Genomic DNA, 23,429 nt, shown 5'->3' on the forward strand with positions numbered 1-23,429 from the left:
GGTGTTGACTCATTTAAACTAACATATTCATCCTGCTGTAACCAGGTTTCTGTAAGGCAGAATAAATCAATATGTTGATCAATTATTATATCATTTACCAACAGGGACTTAGAAGAGAGAGACCTAATGTTTAATAGACCACATTTAACTGTTTTAGTCTGTGGTGCAGTTGAAGGTGCTATATTATTTTTTCTTTTTGAATTTTTATGCTTAAATAGATTTTTGCTGGTTATTGGTAGTCTGGGAGCAGGCACCGTCTCTACGGGGATGGGGTAATGAGGGGATGGCAGGGGGAGAGAAGCTGCAGAGAGGTGTGTAAGACTACAACTCTGCTTCCTGGTCCCAACCCTGGATAGTCACGGTTTGGAGGATTTAAGAAAATTGGCCAGATTTCTAGAAATGAGAGCTGCTCCATCCAAAGTGGGATGGATGCCGTCTCTCCTAACAAGACCAGGTTTTCCCCAGAAGCTTTGCCAATTATCTATGAAGCCCACCTCATTTTTTGGACACCACTCAGACAGCCAGCAATTCAAGGAGAACATGCGGCTAAACATGTCACTCCCGGTCCGATTGGGGAGGGGCCCAGAGAAAACTACAGAGTCCGACATTGTTTTTGCAAAGTTACACACCGATTTAATGTTAATTTTAGTGACCTCCGATTGGCGTAACCGGGTGTCATTACTGCCGACGTGAATTACAATCTTACCAAATTTACGCTTAGCCTTAGCCAGCAGTTTCAAATTTCCTTCAATGTCGCCTGCTCTGGCCCCCGGAAGACAATTGACTATGGTTGCTGGTGTCGCTAACTTCACATTTCTCAAAACAGAGTCGCCAATAACCAGAGTTTGATCCTCGGCGGGTGTGTCGTCGAGTGGGGAAAAACGGTTAGAAATGTGAACGGGTTGGCGGTGTACACGGGGCTAATGTTTAGGGCTACGCTTCCTCCTCACAGTCACCCAGTCAGCCTGCTTTCCCGGCTGCTCGGGATCTGCCAGGGGGGAACTAACGGCGGCTAAGCTACCTTGGTCCGCACCGACTACAGGGGCCTGGCTAACTGTAGAATTTTCCACGGTGCGGAGCCGAGTCTCCAATTCGCCCAGCCTGGCCTCCAAAGCTACGAATAAGCTACACTTATTACAAGTACCGTTACTGCTAAAGGAGGCCGAGAAATAACTAAACATTTCACACCCAGAGCAGAAAAGTGCGGGAGAGACAGAAGAAGCCGCCATGCTAAATCGGCTAAGAGCTAGTAGCTACGCTAAGCTAGCGGATTCCTAAAAACACGCAAGTGAATAATGTGTAAATAATTTAGAGGTGATTCAGCAGAAGGAGTGCTTTAGTTAAGGCACGTAAAGATTACACTGGGAAACAAATCGTAATCTAGATAACTAGATCAATCTAACTGCGCAGATTAAACAGCTAACAGATACAGAAAAACACCGCTGTGCTCCGGAACAGGAAGTGATACAATACTGCAGTGAGAGCCAACCACCAGTAGAGGCAAGCAAGAGGGTAAAGTGGATATTTAAAGACACAGTACGGTTGCCTTGTTACTCTTAATTTTTCTCTACATTAAAAAAGAGGTCTTGTCTTTTATTTGCAAATTTTTATGCTCAACAGTCATGGAGAAAATAACAAAACACATTTAAAAATTGAAGTTTATTATCTGAACTTTGTGAAAGAAAAAAATCTCCCTTCATGTATTTAGATATAATACATTTTATATACAACAAAAAAGGTTTCAAAATCCATTTGAAGTGGTGGCTTGTTAGCTAGAGGCAGGATTGTGACCAGAGGACTCTGTTCAATTCCCATTCAAGAAGAAATTCACTGAGGAACCCTTGAGCAATGTCTACTCTTCATGTTACTCTTGAGTGCAGTTGAATGTCTTGCATGTTGGGCGTGGATGTGAGGCATTATTGTACAGCACTTTGAGCATCGACAGAGGGAAAAGTGCACCATGCAATCTATTTTTGTCCAAGTGGACTCATTATCGGACAGATTCAGGTAGCTTTAATGCACATACAATCAACATGTTGTATAGAAAAATGGTCAAAGAATACAAACCAAAACACAAATGACATTGAAATTGTTTGGGACTGTCTTTGTTGGCTAAAGTACCTGTATGACATAGCACCTGAAAGCAGGTCAATTAGTTTAATATTTTGTTTGAATAATATTCAAATTTTGTTGCACATAAGACAGAGTCATTTGGAGATTGTTGTTGTGAAATGACTTGCTCTGTGATTAATCTGTGAGTAAATTTTGTGCATCATTTCCACAGATGTATTTTCATTTCCTAATTTTTAATGAGACTACATTTGCACTTAATTATGCACTTAATCAAAGCATTCAGTGGCTATGCTAGCAGTACAATAATTTAATACTTAGCCAAAATGGCTAAATTCTGTATTTTCTCTTTAGCCACAATTATTTTCTTTGAGCTGCATTATGCATCTGCAAAGGACAGCAACAGCATTAGAGGTCAACAGGTTTCATCAAAGATATCTCACTTGTTATTCTTTTAGCCACATGGCATTTATCTTAGCATTTGGGCTATGTGGCTAATATGTAGCACTAGCTCAGACGTGCTCCATATTACCCTCATTTTTTGAGGCCAGCTTATTATTTACAGAAAACTAAAGTGATGTAATGGCTGAACATTGGAGATGACACACTCCAATTGTTCGTGTTGTCTTCGACAATGCTTCCAGATGACCAGTCCTCAGATGTGAGACCGTCCCGTGTCCTGGGAGCTCTTGGACATCTGAAGAAGACAGAAACCAGTTACTCATGAGAAGCTCTGAGTCACCATGATACAAAAACAGCTACTTTACCTTATTATCATTCCATTAAACAAACAAATAATAAATACATCTGAATTTCTATGTGGAATGTGTCCAAAGTAAGACAGGACAGAATAACATCATAAAATACAATAACAAGCTCATTCCAGATATGATACTGCATACAATGTTTGAATGGAAGAATAACTTTCAAATAACATTCTTTCCAGAAAAAAACAAACAACAAAAACATTTAGATTACAAATTAAACATTGTTTTCCTGTTTTAGATTGTTTCTGTGTAGGCTCTCAGTTGTCCAGGTGGTTTCCATAGTAGAGAAGCTGTCCAGTCGAAGATTCAAGCTTCTCTACTATGTTTTAGATTGTCTTAATTAGGGTGCGAATTTGTTCCCAACATACACAATTTCCAGATATTCAACAGTGATTCTTTGCATTCTTGACATTGTATTTCTTACTTTGTCTTTTTTGTTATTGGAGTATAATCAACAGGTCATTTGATCAGTCAAAGTCAAAACTGGACATGTGGGAGGTGGGGAAGGATTTACTGTATTTAAACCAATTACAAACTTGTGGTTTCAGTTAATTTAAGGTTTATACACAAATCTACTGTCTAGCCTCAGATCGCACTGCACCGCCGCTGACTGTGCCAGGTCATCGCTGCAATATGGGCTTGTGGGAAGGCTGCCGGACTACTTTTGAGGTTTGCCGGATGTTAACAACCAACAGGGCGCGAAGCCACACGCATGCATCAGTGAGAGGGTAAGTAATCATGATTTAGTTGAAATTTTTGCCATCCATGTGACTTAAAACATTGTCAAATTAATACATCGGCAAGTCATGCGTTGTTTTGCAGTGCAGTTATTTGTTTCTAGCAAGAGCCCCTTTGAATGTAGCACCCATTTCTAGTTGACTAGATTGGTGTAATTTGCTGATAAACACGATGGATGAATGTGGAACTGGGTTTGCTGCGTTTTGTTTTCATGTGTAGGATAAGCGATATTGGAATGTAAACATGAGCCCCAGTAAAATTTAATTTTGCTTCTTCATGAGTGCTGAAATGATTCATTTTGTGCCTCAGAAAATATTTTTCTGGACTTGTTCTTTGCTATATTTATGTATTTTTAAATCAAAATACACTTTTTGTTGTGGGACTACTTTAGGTGTAGTGATCGTTTCTTGGTGATGAGGCCAAAGCACGGATGTGCACAGAATATGAAAAATCTTAATAATCTTAATATAATAATAATAATAATAATAATAATAATAATAATAATAATCACAAACCAAATATGCAACCAAGTATGGCATAATATAAAGGACAAAGACAAACATTATTTGTCATGTTGTGAATAGGTCAGTTTGGTACTGTGAAACCCATCAACAAAGGTTCAATACTAAAAGTCTATAAAACAGAAAACCATTTATAAAAACATGATAAAATAATAATATAGAAATTAGTTATGAAAAATACATTCCATTTCAGACACCGTTATTCCATCTGCATCGGAAACCACTAGAGTGAGTTGCTGGATTTGTTCTTACCCGTGCTTTACTTAAATAACTGTACCCGGAGTCGCTCGTCTTCCGAGGTACACAGAATCCAGAAAGGATGTTTTTGTACTCCTCTCTCACCTAAAGCACAACACAAGCTGAATTAGACGCACGCACGCACGCACGCACGCACGCACGCACGCACGCACGCACGCACGCACACACACACACACACACACACACACACACACACACACACATACACACACACACACACACACACAGCTTTCAGCTGGCCTGAAGTCCTGTGCGACTGACCTGTTTGGACAGCAGACAGTGCATGACGAAGAGCAGGACCCCCTGCAGACTGCCAAAGATGGTGAACAGGTAGGACATGGCTATTGTTCTCTCCTCAAACTGGAAACAACCAAAGATCCACATGGTGCCCAGAACACACAACTGAGCCACTGCAGTGACGGTGAAAGTCCTGCAGGGGGCAACAAAGACATTATATTATGACCAGACTGACTATGTTGTTTTTAGCAGCATTTGGGAGTTAGTTTCTTTCTTTCTTTCTTTCTTTCTTTCTTTCTTTCTTTCTTTCTTTCTTTCTTTCTTTCATGTATGTATAAGCAGCAGAAAAAGAATCTATCTATCTATCTATCTATCTATCTATCTATCTATCTATCTATCTATCTATCTATCTATCTATCTATCTATCTATCTATCTATCTATCTATCTATCTATCTATCTATCTATCTATCTATCTATCTATCTATCTATCTATCTATCTATCTATCTATCTATCTATCTATCTATCTATCTATCTATCTATCTATCTATCTATCTATCTATCTATCTATCTAGAAATGATCTCAACTTCAATCAGTAAAAGAGTTTACAGTTTAATATTTGTGAAAATGTGGAATCATTGGCATTTTCACTTTTGCAGAGTCAGAACCTTTCCATAGTAGTTTTTGCTTCAATATAAATACTTAAGGCCCCTTCACATATAGTGTGAAGTTTGGTCGAAGTGCGCATGAAGCAGGAATCGTTTGCAAAACGTGTAAAATTGTCCCTGCCTCAAACGCCTCGTACACCTGTTGCTACAACTATTTCTGCACACCAGCAGCTGAAAGACAGTGTGTGCACAATGCGAACCCATTGATCCCTCTTGTGGCAGGTGTCGGCTAAATTCCAGCTGACACACGCGACCATCTAACACCACTCGTTTGGCACTTAGAAAATGTGTGGCCATTCGCACTTTTGGCACGACAACAGTCTGCAGACAGTCACTGTTGTGCTGGCAGTGAAATTTGTCTAAGTTCCCCACAAGTGTGGCTTTGTTGTGTGCACTGAACTGACAGGACATGTGGTCGCTGACAGAAGCGGCTGTGGAGATCTGTCATTCTGGACATCCCAGCTACTGTACTGTACTGTATTTGGACAGACATGGACTAACAACTGCCCACTTTGACGCACGTGTGTCTGTTTGCTGTCATCACGTGGACAAAAATAAAACATATATCACTGTGGCGATATATGCTGTGGGCTGCAGCAAGCGTGCGCATGCTCACTTGCTGCAGTCCATTGATAGGCTGCCCCCAGGCTGAAACGGACTGTCACATCTGAATCGATCTGACTTTCACGTCACCCACGTGAGCTGTGTTCCATATGACGTGGTGTCAGTTCTGGTGCGCCATCCACAAGACACACGTGTCGGGCAGGACACACGTGCCAGGCAGGACACGCACGGGGCCGGCTGGACACGCACCAGCAGATGTGGACATGAGAAGCGCGAACTGCTTCTCATTCATGTCATTTCATGACTGTATGTCTGTGACTATGGGTCATCTACAGAGGAAAAGATGGATCATATTTTTATTGCCCGCTTGATAAGAGGGATTCAGTATAAAATGCTGTGTTTTTAATGGTGTATGGTTTGATTTTTTTTTTTAAACATCCATGTCTTTGTTGATTTCAGGCATTTTCCCTGCACCATTTATAGCCTAGTGACAGTAGCTCAGTGGTAAAGTTTCAGGCTGGTAATCAGTAAAGTGCAGGTATGAATCCTGTGGGTGGTATGTTTTAAAATTTTATTTATTTATTTATTTTTTCCACATCAGCAGCGTGATGTGGTTCCACAGGTACCAGCTGGTTTTTATTTATTCCACATCAGCGGCGCGATGTGGTGAACCTTGCACTGTGTTCCTGCTTGAAAGACATTGTCGTGTGCACAAACCCTTGCACCGGGATCATGCACACCTGCCCGTCGACACGATGTTTCATGGTGTGCTAATTTGAACTGTTTCACACTATTTCTCCATATTCGACCAACTTCGCACTATGTGTGAAGGTGCTTTTATGCAAGTGCACAACATGCACATTTTTCATAGGTTTCTTACACACCATTGCCTAAGCCACCATAAATTCGAATTTTAACGAAGTAACACCCATTTCCAGTGTATCTGACAGGTGAGTGGTAACTCACTTTATTTTTTGCAGATTGTCCAAGTCTGGGTTTAAGCTGGAGAATTTCTGTGCCAGCTTCCACACAGTGATGAGAAAGAAGAAAATGTTGATCTGAAAATCAGAGAAGGCTTGGCTTAAAAACATAAAAAAAGGATTAAAAACAATTATAGGAAGAAACCTTGAGCAGACCATACTAAATGCGGTGACCATCTGTTTGCAACGAAGCAAGCATATTCATATAGAGTTCAGTGGCCACAATAAGCAATGGCTCAAGATACATCCAAGAGGTGAAGAGCAAAGTCTTAGATAAATGGACTACATATGGTGAGGCAGTGTTTCTACGGATGTCAGATTAGTCATTAAAGAGTACAATTTTCATCCATGTGATGTCTCCAACAGGCTTCTTATCCATCAGAGCATGCATCACTGATAACATTATGATGAACATCCCGCAGTTTGTTTAGGTGTTGTTTGTCCACCTACTTTTCATATCCATTAAAATATGTGTCATATACAGCAAAATGATAAACATCTCTTGGCCTTTTCAGGTAGTATTGCAAAAATGGTAAATTCACCCCAATGTGAGGCTGCTGCCATGCAAGGCCACCCACTACACACCGGGAGAAACCAGGGGATTAAGGACCTTGCCCAAGGACCCTTAGTGATTTTCCGGTTAGGCTGGGATTTGAACCGAGGATCCTCTGGTCTCTTGCCCAACGATTAACCACTAGACCATCACCTATGCACTATTGCATTTACATTGTTGCTGACCAAGTTGTTCTACTGTATTTCCCCAGAAAAAGGTTGGTCAATATGACCAATCTGGTGGACCAGAAGGTCTAATCTGGTCCATCAGAATCCTATTGAAGACTGACAGCAGAATAATGACCATACATTCACCTATTCAAGGGATAATGTGTTTACACCTTCACATTGACAGACGGACAGGAGAACAAGATCATGACACCCCCCTCGGTCCCACCCCACCCTGAAACAAACTTAGGATAGTCAAGCAATAGATAATTATCTTACTTACTATAATAATGACACAGGCAGGGCCGAAGAAGCTCCAGATGAACTCCAAGTTCAACCAACAACTGAAACACATGCACACAGTTTACTCTCTGAAGATGGACTGAAGCATAACAAAGAAAGAACACAGGATTGCTGTCAGTACTGAGAACTCACTGCCTGTCGGTGCCATATCCCTTGGCGTTAACAGTGGCAGAGATGGCGACAATAACAGCTGGGACTCCGTAGCCTCCTGCCATCATGTAGACGGTTCTGAAGTTGGTGTTGAAGACCAGCACTACCATCCTGAACAGCTGTATGCCCTCCAGGCACATCCAGCAAAAGGCTGCCAGGTAGAAAAAATGCAGCAGCCCTGCCACCACTCCACATGCAACCTGACGTAGAGACACGACGGTGACAGCAGTGAGAAAGAAGTGAATTTATGTTTGTGTTCATTCCTATGAATAATTCAGTAGTCGTGCTGTTACTTCATAGCTACTTGTCTGCTGTACATAATGGAGTTTGCAGTATTTATTGCAGCATTTGGGACACTTAGAGCGTTTTTAATGTTGCAGACCTTGTGCTGGTATTTACCTTGTTTTCTGTACGGGAGATTCCTGCAAGAAAAATGATGATGGCAATGAAGAGGCTGATGCAGAGGTGGAGGTGAATGGTGGTTCGAGGGCTGCGAATGGAGCGGATCAGCGAGAACGTAAGGATGCAGATGAACAAACAGAGGAGGGAAAGAGACAGACCCACCCAGGTGATCAACTGTAACTCGTATCTGTCCTGTTGGAAGAAAAAGAGACCAATGATCACACTGAAGTTAGAAAAACAAGACAAATATGAAGCCTACTGCAGTTTGGTTCATATATATTTGGACAATGGCAAAGTGTTTGTTAACTTAATTGAGGGGGTTCTATTTTATTGCCATTTGTTTTCATTTATTTTGTCAACAGGACACGTCAAAAGAAATTTTGTGGGGAGGTGGACCTCAAGTGAAGGAAAAGCTGCTAAAATCCTGTGTAGATCCACATCAATGGGTGGATCCTGCCTTTGATTTTTGATTGCTTTGATCATGATCCTGTATTTGACGTTAGTTTAAGTTTTGATTTCTGATCCCACCTCCTCTGTTTCTGTGGTCAGAATTAGAATAATAGAATAGAAAAAATCTATCATTTGTGCAAGTGAATTTAAGTACTAGCACATTGGAATTCTTGTGCATTTTCCAGAGTTACAAAGATTCTTAGAAAAAAAAGCAAAACATAGACAACACAATAGTGAAATAACAAGGAAAGACAGAGGTAGAACAAAAACAATATACATTATAAATATAGATATACAGTACATATGTACAAACCAACTCTGTGAATTGAAAATAAAAAAAGCAGCTGGGCGGTTCTGCTCATTATTAATTATTGCACATGTTTTGTTAAGTATTGTACATTTAGTGTGTAAGATATTGCACATAGTAAATTTATGATGTATTGCACACACTGGTTTTTGGGTTAGAATGATGTAGTTCCTTCCCTCTTTGATGTCCTGTGCCACTAGTCTGGTTTGGTGATCAGGTTCAAATGCCAGGATCTGCTCCTTGATCCTGATTAATTTCATTCTGATACCAGGATCAAAGCAAGCTAAACATACAGACAGATAGACAACATAGGGCATGATCTTGACAGCAAGCACATAATGTGGTAAAAATGCTTTTGGGGCGCACCCAAGCAATTCTTTCTGTCTAAAGGGCGCATAAACACAGTGTAAAGGTGAGTGCTAGGCTTTATGGAGTTGTATTTAACCTGTTCATTAGTCATGGGTGTGTTGTAGACCTCACATATCAATCATTTCATTTAAACCAGTGTGCACTAGGCACACAATGCTGTGGTACTAAGCGGATTAAAGTGAGAGGTTTTCCAGAGAGAAAACCGTGAAAAGAGCGCATGTTTACACACATGGAATTAGCCAGAAAAAAATAGGCCCAGAGCTGACATTTGACTTAGCACATTAATATTGAAGGAATGGACAATATGAGGCTTGCAGTACTGTTTATAGTAAGTTAACAACTGTTCACCAAATCATTAACTGGACATTTGTTGTATTATATACATTAAAGAAGTATTATCAGCAGTCTGGACTTTCATTTCAAAGCGTGTTTAAGGTCTGGACCCCTGTGAAAGGTCTGGATCTGCCTTAATCCTGATTACACTGATTCTGATTACTGCATCAAGGCAAGGCAGGCAGACACACAGACCTACACCAACAAAAATACAATCACTTACATCAAAGAATCCAAGTAACAAGAATTCAGGATTTAAATTCAATGGTCTGGATCACAAATCATGATAAAATATGAATAATGAGGATCAAAGGTCATCAGTCAGGATATAAGCTCAAAGATCTAGATCAAAGAGCAGGATTTTTTTTTTTTACTAACAGCATATTAGAGTTAAAAAGCAAATATTAAATGCAAGTATAATACAAATACAATTATAGGAAAATTATATCAAAACTTACAAAGAGTATATAGGAATGAGGAATTACAGCACTATTTCTAAGTGAACTTCCTTTTTTAACTGATCAAAAAATAAATGCAAATCTCAGTTTCTGTTGTGCTCTTTCACTGACAACAGTGTGCTATCTCCATTTGTATTTCTACTAACCTTATGCAAAGTTAAGATATAAAGTTGCAGCCCCAACACACTTCTCCAGATTTGGATCTAGTTATCCTCAGACAGCTATAATGAACTTTTTCAGTCTCCAAATGTAGATGGAACCAACTGTACTGGAATGTGTGTGTGAGTTCTCCTAACCTCAAATTCATAGAGTACCATGAGCACAGCAAAACTGCTGAGATGGTTGCAGGAGCACACAGTGTATTCAAGGTTGGACTCCACAACATTGCAACCACGGGGAGACCACGACCCCCCATTCTCTGACGGGTCCCAGTACACACAGCTGTGGGAACTCTGATTTGCCTGAAAAAAATAAATGTAATTTTTAAATATTGAGAATTCAGAAATCAGGAATTTTTCTCACATTTATAAAACAGTTCAACACTGTTTCCATCTGTACCTTAGTGAGGTGGTGCAGTGTTAATATGACAGGCTCATCGAGGCTGCTGGTGTTGGTGTTACTGACAGTGACGGTCACCACTTTGGAGTTGACCTTGAAACGTTGAGCCTCTTGTCTCATCCCATGAAAGAAGCCGTTTGTAGACTCCTCCAGGTTGTTATAGCTCAGCAAGGACACCGTGGTAAAGCCTGTGAGATACACCATAGGATGGACATAAGTGGATTTGATTCCATTTAGAAAATAAAAGGGTGCCCAGAGAGTGCATACACCGGAGGCCTATAGGAATAATAGATGTAACAACATTATAGCATACTGTAGCTTTTTACTTCACCTTATTCTATTATGCCACATGTGGAAAGGTGCCTTACATCATCTAGTATAATAATCTGATGAAATAAAACACATAAATACAAAACTTAAAATAAGCACAACCACAAACACACAGCAGAACATAATGAAGACAAAAAAAAACAAGAAATGTAAATTCAGCAGTGGTGTGAAGAACACATTTGTCTCTCTCTGATTGAGAAATTGAACGAAATCATTTAAAAAAAGCCACATTTTGCTCTAATCCACACAGGATCAAAATACAACGTCCATACAGTCTCAAATATATACATACACTCCCACTAATAATTGGTTAAATGTCTCTTAGCAAGCTGCACCTCGACCAGACATTTTTGGTAGCCATGAACAAGTTTCTGTTAACCCTAGCTAGATATCTGACCATTCGTCTTGGTAGAATTGGCAGCGTTCCTTTAAATTGATTGGTTTCCTGGCATGGGTTTTAAACGTAGTCCACAAATTTCCAGTAGGATTGAGGTTGGGGCTTTTGGAAGGCTATTCCAGAAGCTCAATATTAGCTTGCTTTATCCAACCCACAAACAGTTTTGATGTGTGTTTGAGATCATTGTTGTGTTGGAACACGCAATTGTGGCCAAGTTTCAACCTTGTAGCTGTTCATTTGAGGTGATGTTGAAGCATTTGGATGTAGTCCTCCTCTTTCATTATTCCATCCACTTTTAGCAATGTACTAGTACCACTGGCAGCAAAACAGCCACAAAGCATGATGCTTCCACCACCATGCTTGACAGTTGGTCTAGTGTTATTAGGTTTGAAAGCCTCACCTTTATTCCTCCAAACATGCCTCTTGTAATTGTGGCCAAATAGCTCAAGGCATTTGGCTGGTTCATGTGGGAAGCTGGAAATTTCAGTCTAGCTTGAAGGTGTTAATGTTTGAGCAGATGCTTCTATCTTGATCAGCATCCTCTCAATCCATGGTGATCTAAAACTCATTCACTGTGGACCCAATTGGGCTTTTGGAGTTTCCAGTTCCTCCCCCTCTAGCTGCCACCTTATCGTGGTGAGAGAGTTTGCGTTGCCGGATGATCCTAGGAGCTATGTTGTCGGGGGCTTTGTGCCCCTTGTAGGGTCTCCCAAGGCAAACAGGTCTTAGGTGACGGGTCAGAATAAGGGCAGTTCAAAAGCTCCCATGACCAGTAAAAAATCAAGGACTGAGACGTCGCCCGGTATGGCGGAGCTGGGGTCCCACCCTGGAGTCAAGCCTGGGGTTGGGGCTCGTGCGCGAGCGCCTGGCGGTCGGGCCTTAGCCAATGGGGCCTGGCCGGGCTCAGCCCGAAAGAGCGACGTGGGCCCGCCCTCCTGTGGGTTCACCACCTGCAGAGGGGGGCATGGGGTTCGGGTGCAGAGAGGATTGTCAAGGGTGGGTGGCCCGGCGGCCCGGTCTGCGCTCACAGCCCCTCGCTGTTGGGACGTGGAATCTCACCTCGCTGGGGGGAAGGAGCCTGAGCTTGTGCGGGAGGTTGAGAGATACTGACTAGAGATAGTCTGGCTCACCTCCACGCACAGTTTGGGCTCTGGTACCCAACTCCTGGAGAGGGGCTGGACGCTCCACTTTTCTGGCGTTGCCCACGGGGAGAGGCGGAGAGCTGGGGTCGCATTGCTTATTGCTCCCCAGCTCAGTCGCCATGTGTTGGAGTTCACTCCAGTGACGAGAGGGTCATGTCCCTATGCCTTCGGGTCGGGGACAGGTCTCTCACTGTTGTCTCGGCCTATGGACCGAGCGGCAGTGCAGAGTACCCAACCTTCTTGGAGTTGCTGGGAGGGGTACTAGATAGTGCTCCAACTGGGCTCTCCATTGTTCTCCTGGGAGTTTTCAACATCCACAGTGGGCGGCGACAGTGAGACCTGGAGGGGGGTGATTGGGAAGCACGGCCTCCCTGATCTGAACCTGAGTGGTGTTCAGTTGTTGGACTTTTGTGCTAGTCACAGTTTGTCCATCACAAACACCATGTTCGAGCACAAGGGTGTCCATAAGTGCACGTGGCACCAGGACACCCTGAGCCGGAGGTCGATGATCGACTTTGTAGTTGTATCATCTGACCTTTGGCCACGTGTCTCAGACACTCGAGTGAAGAGAGGGGCTGAGCTGTCGACCAATCACCACCTGGTGGTGAGTTGGATCCGCTGGGAGGGGAGGAAGCCGGTTAGACCTGGCAGGCCCAAACGTATTGTGAGGGTCTGCTGGGAACGACTGGCGGAAGCCTCTGTCAGCGAGGTCTTCAACTCCCGACTTCCGGGAGAGCTTCTCCCAGATCCCAGGGGAGGTTGGAGACATGGAGTCCGAGTGGACCATGTTGTCCACCTCCATTGTCGATGCGGCCGCTCGTAGCTGTGGTCACAAGGTCTCTGGTGCCTGTCGCGGCGGCAATCCCTGAACCCGGTGGTGAACGACGGAAGTAAGGGATGCTGTCAAGCTGAAGAAGGAGTCCTACTTGTCTTTGTTGGTAGGTGGGACCCCGGAGGCAGCTGAAGGGTACCGACAGGCCAAGCATGCTGCAGCCCGTGCATTCATAGAGGCAAAAACTCGGGTCTGGGAGGAGTTCGGGGAGGCCATGTTGGAGGACTATCGGTCGGCCTCAAAGAAATTTTGGCAAACTGTCCGACGCCTCAGGAGGCGGAAGCAGCTCTCCACCAGCACTGTCTACGGTGCAGGTGGGGAGCTGTTGACCCTGACTGGGGATGTTGTCGGGCAGTGGAAGGAATACTTCGAGGATCTCCTCAATCCCATCGTCACGTCTTCCGAAGAGGAAGCAGATACTGGGGACTCAGAGGCAGACTCATCCATTACCCAGACTGAAGTCACCGAGGTGGTTAGAAAGCTCCTCGGTGGTAAGGCTCCTGGGGTGAATGAAATCCTTCCTGAGTACCTGGATGTTGTGGGACTGTCTTGGCTGACACGCCTCTGCAACATCGCATGGCGGTCGGGGACAGTGCCTCTGGATTGTCAGACTGGGGTGGTGGTCCCTCTGTTTAAGAAGGGGGACCGGAGGGTGTGTTCCAACTACAGGGGGATCACACTACTCAGCCTCCCCAGTAAGGTCTATTCCAGAGTACTGGAGAGGAGAATTTGACCGATAGTCGAACCTCGGATTCAGGAGGAGCAGTGTGGTTTTCGTCCTGGTCGCGGCACACTGGAACAGCTCTACACACTCCATCGGGTGCTCGGGGGTTCATGGGAGTTCGCCCAACCAGTCCACATGTGCTTTGTGGATCTGGAGAAGGCATTCGACCGTGTCCCTCGGGGCACCCTGTGGGGGGTGCTCCGGGAGTATGGGGTCTGGGGTTCTTTGCTAAGGGCTATCCGGTCCCTGTACGACCGCAGCAGGAGCTTGGTTCGCATTGCCGGTAGTAAGTCAAACCTGTTTCCAGTGCATGTTGGCCTCTGCCATGGCTGCCCTTTGTCACCGGTTCTATTCATTATCTTTATGGACAGAATTTCTAGGTGCAGACAGAATTTCTAGGTGCAGCCAGGGTGTAGAGGGGGGTCTGGTTTGGGAACCACAGAATCTCATCTCTGCTGTTTGCGGATGATGTGGTTCTGTTGGCTTTGTCAAATCAGGACCTTCAGCGTGCACTGGGTGGTTTGCAGCCGAGTGTGAAGCGTCCGGGATGAAAATCAGCACCTCCAAATCTGAGGCCATGGTTTGCGACCGGAAAAAGGTGCTTTGCCCTCTTCAGGTTGGTGTAGTGTCCTTGCCTCAAGTGGAGGAGTTTAAGTATCTCAGGGTCTTGTTCACAAGTGAGGGACGGATGGAGCGTGAGATCAATATATGGATCGGTGCAGCATCTGCAGTGATGCGGTCGCTGTATCGGACCGTCGTGATGAAGAGAGAGCTGAGTAGGGGGGCAAAGCTCTCGATTTACCGATCGATCTACGTTCCGATCCTCACCTATGGTCATGAGATTTGGCTCATGACTGAAAGAACGAGATCGTGAGTACAAGCGGCTGGGATGAGTTTCCTCCGCAGGGTGGCTGGGCGCTTCCTTAGAGATAGGGTGAGGAGCTCAGAGTCGAGCCGCTGCTCCTCCATGTCGAAAGGAGCCAGTTGAGGTGGCTCGGGCCCCCTGGACGCCTCGCTGGAGAGGTGTTCCGGGCACGTCCCATCGGGAGGAGGCCCCAGGGAAGACCCAGGACACGCTGGAGGGACTACATCTCTCGGCTGGCTTGGGAACGCCTTGGGGTTCCCCCGGAGGAGCTGGGGGAGGTGTGTGTGGATCGGGAGGTCTGAGCGGATTTGCTTGAGCTGCTGCCCCCCGGACCCGATTCCGGATAAAGCGGAAGAAAATGGATGGATGGATGGATGGAGTTTCCAGTTCACAGCAGGCCTGAACCTTGGTGGTTCCTGGGTTGTGCCTGAACATCCTAACCAATTTCCTCTCATCTGAGCGTGACAGTTTGGGTCTTCTTCCAGACGTTGGCAAGGTGGTGACACATCCAACTAACCTGCACTTACATATTGTTGTTTGATTTTTCCAAGAGACCTTTCCAACTTTTGTAAATCTACAATTCTACTTCTTAGCTCTTCACAGAGGTCCTTGGACTTTCCCACTGTTCTGAGTGTTGGTCAGTCCAGTGAATGCTGTCAAACACATCCTTTTTATGCTTGCAAAGAGAAACATCCAGCTCATTAATGAGGAGTTAGTAGGACTTGGCCTTGTAGAACCTTCAGCACCACTTATTTAAAGCTTCAACTGAATACATGTATATATATGAGTCTGTATATATCATTTTGTGGAATAGAGAAGATCCAAAATAAATTCAAACTTGTACACCCAATTCTTATTTTTTAAATTATGTATACTGTACAATCATTCCACCCTGACAAAAGAACAGTTCAAGGCAGAGGTGGGACGAGGTCATCATCAAGTCACTCTCAAGTCATCAATCAGTAAGTCCGAGGTCAAGTCTCAAGTCATACTGACCACCAATTGTTTGCAAGCTGACTTCAGACTTGACTTGGGACTTGCAGATTGATGACTTGACACTGACTTCGTCCCACCTCTGGTTCAAGGACATCAATAAAAGCTTAAAATTACCACGACATTCATGCCCATGATGAGTGTGTGTAAAGCTCAAGATAGATCATTCCCCCAGAAAATGTTTTATGTAATCATGCTGACAGTCAAACACTGATATAACCTTGTCGTCAAAAGTAATGATCTGTGTCTTAAATGTCTTAAAGAAAGTGGTGAGTAATGTAGTGATTACAGTGATGATTATTAGGACCTGGGTAATGGGAGGGATCTCCTGCAGCTGTTTTCAACCGGATGCTCAGCCGAGCTTTCTGCGATGATATAGTCACAGTTTCCTGGGGGATGACAGCTCCCTTATGTACCCTCAGCTCCAGATCTGGACCAACACACAGGAATCAATATTTTATCAACATTCACTGCCCGCCATTTAACAGCTGAAGCGAGAAAATTTACGAGTGGAAATCTTAGAGAAGGGAAAATTGCCTGTGTTGTTCACAGCAATGCCAGATTGTGCAGGTGTTCATTTTCATTTAAAAATTATTAAAACGCTGCTTGATTTGATTTGTATTACAACATATAAACAAGAATACATTCAAATACAGGGTAACACAAAAAAGTGACAAATACACTTGTTTCCATTGTGGCCCAATATAAATCACAGATAGAATATAACTAGAGGTAACGGTTAACAATATTGACAACAAAACATAATAAATAAGAGTATAAGTATGGTATTTACACATTATTAAAACAATATTTGCAGACAATGAATGCTAACAGCTCTGTGAGAGTTCATTTATTTATTTGGAGAAAATAATTTAGGAACTTAGTTCATGAGTATGGAGAAACTGGATGACGATGTCAGTTGAAGTGAGAAATGGAGAGAATTGTGAGACTTTAGTGGACAAGAGTTCTAGCACAGGCTGAGTATTAGTGGAGGTAGATGCTGCGGTGGGGAGTATTTAAAAGCAGCGACGGTTTTAAAAGGTCTCTACAGTAACCAAAAATGGATCTAAGTGTCTGTTGTAGTCATGTAGGTGAAGAGTTGAAGCAGACAGAACTTACCAACCCAATAGGTTTAAAATGAATAGATTTATACACAATAACAGAAATTCCAGATTGACTTAAAGTTACAAAAAACAACCTTTGGTTTAACATGATGATTTAACAGCTGATGTTGTGATTAAAAACATAAATAAAAACTGTAAAATGATTAAAAAACAACATGCACCTGTAAAGAGCAGGGCTGCAACTAACCGTTATTCTCATATTTAATAATTATTTACTGGATTATCAATTGTTAGCTTTATATAAAAAATAATAATAATGAAAATAAAAAAAAAGCCCTGAAAAATGATCAGTGTTATTCAGAGCCGAAGATGAGACCTTCAAATGTTTTGTTTTGTCAACAACCCATTTTACTGCCAGATACCGCTGTTTTCCTCCAGAAGAATTTCTATGGCCTTGGTGAACCATTCGGCTGCCCCTCTTATCTTCTGCCCTCCCCGACAGTCAGTCTGATGTTGTCAAGGCAACTCCAGACATTATGCACACACTGACAGAAACTGATGCAAACTCTTCTGACTGATACAAACTCATCTCATCAGCACTCATGATGCACTCCCCATCTCTCCCCCACTTCTACCACCCCCCTGCCTCTGCCCTGCCGCTCCCCCCAAGTTTGTGGCTGCGCGGGACACTGCTGCAGCCCCCCCCACACATTCACATTGTCTCAATTCGGATGACAGACTGTCTTAAAGTTTAGCGTACATAAACAATCAAATGTATATGTATGGGTGTTCTAATTCTGATGTGTGCCATTATTACATTCAACTTGTAATAACTGTGGATTAATTGTATTTTTGTCTGAGGTGACTGGGTGGGAAGAAATTTTATTGCACTTGTAATGACAGTCTATCTATCTATCTATCTATCTATCTATCTATCTATCTATCTATCTATCTATCTATCTATCTATCTATCTATCTATCTATCTATCTATCTATCTATCTATCTATCTATCTATCTATCTATCTATCTATCTATCTATCTATCTATCTATCTATCTATCTATCTATCTATCTATCTATCTATCTATCTATCTATCTATAGGAGTAAAACGGCTAAAATATTCACAGTTTGGATAACTAAATAACAAACAAACCAAAATAAATGACTCTGAATGATTGATTATCTCAATACTGTAGCTGTAATTGAGTAGCCAATTAATAATCAATTAACTTTAATTATTGCAGCTCTAGTAAAGAGTGCAGCTGTTTCAAAAGGTGTTTACCCCCCCCCCGACCAATTGAAAATGGTCATATTTATGAAATTAAGGATCTTACATCCTGATTATTGCAAGAGAATGAAAAACAGCCTGAATCCCCATCACCAAAGAAGCAAAAGCATGAAGGGAATGGTGATCAGCTGGGGCATAGTAAAACCACTATATGGCACTAAATCCTACACACTGTAGCTTTAAACAGATTCTGTCACACCAACCAGCCTATAAAATGTTCAAATTTCATCCCAACTGGGCACAACACACTTGTCAAATGTGAGCAGAGCAATCAGGGCCTTGAGCGAAATCAGTGTTTTTTGAATGTTAAAGTTGTAAAAAAATAAATGTGGACGTGTCCTTTAACCTGTGTATGAGGACGATCTTGTTATCCTGGGTGACTTGATGAAGGCTCCTGTCAGCCTCAGAGCGTTCTCCACCACATCCAGAAAGAAGGAGATTTTGCTGTTATCAGTTAAAACTCCAGCAGACAGCAGCTCGTCGGACAGAGACAACACTCTCTAAAGTCACACAAGACACGAAGGACGGGGAGAAGCAAAATAAGTATGCGCAGCCGAAAACAGGAGACAGAGTCAGAACAAGGCGGACATTCAGGATGAAGACCGTTTTATCAGAGTATATTTGAGAAACATCTGCTTGTTCCACTGCTCCACCAAACGTGTTGTGTGCACACAGTAAATTTTGCAGTCAAATTTACTCTGCTGGGATAACATTTGGTCCCAGTCCAAATAGAGTTAAATATACTCTATCACAGTGCTAAATCAACTCTATTACAGTGTAAAATCAACTGCCATTGGAGTAGAAACAGTTGATTTGTTTGACTTGAGCTGATTTCACTATAATAGAGTGTATTTTACTCTATTTAGACTGGGACCAAATGTTATCCCGGCAGAGTAAATTTTACTCAGCAAAATTTATTGTGCATGTATGTTAAAGCCAGACTTGCTCTTAAGGGGTTCGTTTGGGAAAAGGTCAAGGTCACTGGGGTCAAAGGTCAAAGTAAAAATGAAGGTCACTGGGGTCAAACAGCAAAATTTTGGCAATCTGTCTGTGGATTTACTATACTTTTAGTAATTCCTCTTTTAAGGTAGTTTTTTTTTTTTTAGTATAAAGCCTATGTGTTGCATATCAAACACTGAACCCTAAAATCATTCTAAACCGAACCCAAAAGCCAAAGCTGCACTGCGTATATATCTGAACAACACTACTTCAGGTCATCAGTAGTCTTGATGAAGGATTAGACCAAAAATGTAGTTCAGTGAACTCAAACAACACATAATAAGTCCCTTTGGCTTCTTCCATTTTTTTTACTCTGGGTTGCCACAGCAGATCGAAAGTGGATCTACATGTCCCTTCTTGATGCAACAACACATGAATCATGTATTTTTTTGGGGGGGGGGTTCTTACAGGTTCATCAGGAATCAGTTTAAGAAGCCTTCGGGAACCTGAGTCCTTCTCTGCAGGAATCCACATATGGACGTACTGTATGTTCCCTCTTTAATGCAGTTACCTCTAACAGATTCTCTCCATCCAGCTCTGCTGGAGACTCACTCTCTGTCAGCTCCTGACAGCTGTTTTTCAACAGCACCACAACCTCATGTGTGAGGAGAAATTTCTATAAAAGAAGAAGTTTGGAAGAAGGAAACAGAAATATAAAGAAATAAAGCTGGAACTTAAAAAAACAAACATTTATGTACTTACATCTTTCAGACCGTTCATTTTGTTGAAAGCATCACAGCTGAGAGCTGAGGAAACATTTGAATTGATTCACTGAATGTTCTTGTAAAATAAATGCATTACACATCAGTAATCATTTTATTTGCACTGATTACTGGATGCATGAAGAAGTTATGTTGTTACCGGTGCAGGGAGACTCTTTGTTGCCGTAGTTAGTGAAGCCTGCATGACATGCACAGTAATGACCGCCGGCTCCACTGTGGCAGGTTCCATTTCCACAAATGGTCTTGCCAATCATACATATGTCTGAAATGGAAACAGAAGAGTGAGGGGAACTGCGTGTGTTTCAGTCACAGCTAATGGAACAATAAGTATTCTTGTTTGCTTGAACGATCATCAAACTGAAGCTTGACAGGTTTTCAAAAAATAATGTAAAGAATAAAAGACAGGACAAAATGAAAATACAGATTCTGTCTGATTCAGCTATGAGTGGCTTTAGTTTGGATCACACTTTAGCAGTTTGTTGAAATCAAGCTTGTAACATTCAAACAAACTTGTAAATCTATTGAGTTCTTTTAAATTTGCCACAAGTGGATATTTTAATTACAACTGAGTTTCATTTGAAACTCATAGATTTAAAATCTCATACACACTAAAGTTCATGTGTAAATGTCATGTTGGATTATTTTTCTTCCTTGTTACATCAGTAAAAGACGAAAGTTGTAATAAAAAAAGTTGAGAAAAAATAAGAGAAGTTTGAATATAAAAGACACCTTTTTGACCTATGCACAAATCCTCAAAGACAACAAACATGGGCTAATAATCAATGAGGAAGGAACTGATCAACAGCCTAAAGACAGCGACTGCCTTGTGCGTGTTCATTCGATCCCCCTCTCGGCAGGTGTCGGTCAAATTCCAGGTGTCGCACACGAATATCGAACACCGCTTGCTGCACACTTAGAAAAGGTGGGGCTATTCACGCACCTGGTACGATAGTAGATAGCAGGCGATCACGTGACCTGTCTGTGAAAACTGTCAAAGTGCAACAACAGTGTGGCATCACCAAGCAACACACATGGGTGTAACTGTGCTGAACCCCCCCAAGCACAAATGGTGTGTGGAGTGTGTCCCCCAACACACACACACACACACACACACACACACACACACACACACACACACACACACACACACACACACACACACACACACACACACACACACACACACACGCACACACACACCATGAACCCAACATTGTCAGCTGTGGCTGAAGGTCCCGGAGTGCGGTTTCTGTCTGATTGCTTTGCTCATATGCTTTGCTGTGGACACATGGCGCCTGTCAGCTGACCGCTGACTGACTGACAGCTGGACATGACCTTGCACGCAAGGTGTCAAATTAAAAACACAGACATCAGACAGATGCAGGACAAACACATAATAATGCATACATTAAATTAAAATCACAGAACAAAGCAACAGAGAGTGAGCCTTTTTTTGTGTGACCTGCCGAGGTCTGTTGACAGAGATGGGCATGTCCCCCTGTGACGTGCAGCTGGTGAGATATCTGTGCTCACAAGTCATAGCTCGGGAACACCTGTACTGGCTTGTAGGATATTAAGTCGCATAACTATAACGACAGCATGAAGTGCGGACGTTGGCATGCTGTGCTCACGGGGAAATGAATTAAAACACATATTGCTTCAGCTGACCACTGTATCAGTGCATTGCAAACCCGGTGAATATCATGCCATGCAGCACCCCACAGGGTGCTATATATATATATATATATATATATATATATATATATATATATATATATATATATATATATATATATATATATATATATATATATATATATATACATACTTTCACTTTGCTTTTGTTGAACACATACACACCCACACACGTACACACAGAATAATGTAATAATCATTACCTTCACACTGTTCTTGATCCTCGGAATATGTTGTTTTGCCAGATTTCAGTGCAAACCCAGGCTTGCACTCACACAAATAACTTCCTGGAATATTAATGCATTTTGCATTCTGCCCACAAATGCTTTGCTCTTCACATTCATCAATATCTATTTGGGCAGGAAGAATCCATTTAGACAATTAAGATAACACCATGTAGTTCTTTGAGTAAAGAGGGTAATATAGGGCACAAAGAGTTTCACACCTCTACATGTAATATTGTCGCCATTCCGAAACTTTTCCACTCCAGTGGTAGAGATGAATCCGTCATGACAAATGCAGGAATAATAAGGAATTGTGTTAAAACACTTGGCATTTGGGCCGCACAGGTCTTTGTTTTCCCAACACTCATTGATATCTTAAAGGAAAAATAAAGACAGGATATTCATGTTAAATGCAGTGTTAAATCTATAATCAATCAAGAGCCTCTATGATCTTATGTGAGATTATTTACCTTTACACTGTCCAGAAGTCTTTGCGTTTGAAGGAGATCTGAAACCATCAACACACTGGCAGAGGTAGCTCCCTTGCGTGTTAATACAGATAGCATTTTCATCACATGGTCCACTATCGTCAGGGTAGTCCTCGTTCACGGCACATTCATCGTGATCTTATACCAAAAGCAAGCAACACATAGCATTTAAGTCAGGGATTGAATTCATGCAATTTATTTTTTTTTTTTTTGCAATTATTTCAACGCAGTTTCACAGCAGACATGTCAGAAATAGGTTGATATTAAAATGCATTATTTATATTCACCACTTTGGAGTTATGAGTCTGTTCAACAAGTACATCTTTGCTGGAAATACTGGGCAAAAGTATATAAATATGTTTTGGATATGTCTCTTTATCACAATGTTAGTAAAGGATTAACTAACTAACTAACTAACTAACTAACTAACTAACTAACTAACTAACTAACTAACTAACTAACTAACTAACTAACTAACTAACTAGTATATTAAGGAAGTGGCTATTCATAGGTAGCTATAGTAATAATTGTAAATTCATTTTGTACGTAGCACAGCCTTGTTATGGGTAAGCAACTTCTTCAGATATATTCTTGAGTGTCCTCTTTTTTAATTTATTAATATGTCAGCAGAGCATAACTGAAATTTCTAAGGGTTAATTCAAATAAATAAATAAAATAAAAATAAATAAATCAGATGTTGAAGGGAATTTTGTAGTTACAGACATTTTCAGATTAACAAAATTCCATTTACAGTAGTGTTCAGAATAATAGTAGTGCTATGTGACTAAAAAGATTAATCCAAGTTTTGAGTA

At 42.0% G+C, this 23,429-nt stretch overlaps 1 protein-coding gene across 1 annotated transcript in view; it reads right to left on the reverse strand.

Moving 5' to 3' along the window:
• Positions 1-1,644: 1,644 nt before the first annotated feature.
• LOC117528125 (adhesion G protein-coupled receptor E2) overlaps positions 1,645-23,429 on the reverse strand; it is a 33,377-nt gene continuing 11,592 nt past the window's right edge. The window contains exons 3-19 of the mRNA XM_034190698.1: positions 22,600-22,755; positions 22,351-22,503; positions 22,109-22,255; positions 20,350-20,472; positions 20,191-20,234; positions 20,000-20,104; positions 18,836-18,989; positions 16,444-16,566; positions 10,854-11,041; positions 10,592-10,756; positions 8,376-8,570; positions 7,959-8,176; positions 7,807-7,867; positions 6,790-6,881; positions 4,616-4,784; positions 4,349-4,438; positions 1,645-2,767 (exon numbers count right to left, since the gene is read on the reverse strand). Of these exons, the coding sequence (XP_034046589.1) occupies positions 2,726-2,767; positions 4,349-4,438; positions 4,616-4,784; positions 6,790-6,881; positions 7,807-7,867; positions 7,959-8,176; positions 8,376-8,570; positions 10,592-10,756; positions 10,854-11,041; positions 16,444-16,566; positions 18,836-18,989; positions 20,000-20,104; positions 20,191-20,234; positions 20,350-20,472; positions 22,109-22,255; positions 22,351-22,503; positions 22,600-22,755 (2,225 nt within the window). The 3' untranslated portion in view covers positions 1,645-2,725. The remainder of the gene's footprint in view (positions 2,768-4,348; positions 4,439-4,615; positions 4,785-6,789; positions 6,882-7,806; positions 7,868-7,958; positions 8,177-8,375; positions 8,571-10,591; positions 10,757-10,853; positions 11,042-16,443; positions 16,567-18,835; positions 18,990-19,999; positions 20,105-20,190; positions 20,235-20,349; positions 20,473-22,108; positions 22,256-22,350; positions 22,504-22,599; positions 22,756-23,429) is intronic.

This window comes from Thalassophryne amazonica, chromosome 16 (assembly GCF_902500255.1).
Source record: "Thalassophryne amazonica chromosome 16, fThaAma1.1, whole genome shotgun sequence".
NCBI lineage: Eukaryota > Metazoa > Chordata > Actinopteri > Batrachoidiformes > Batrachoididae > Thalassophryne > Thalassophryne amazonica.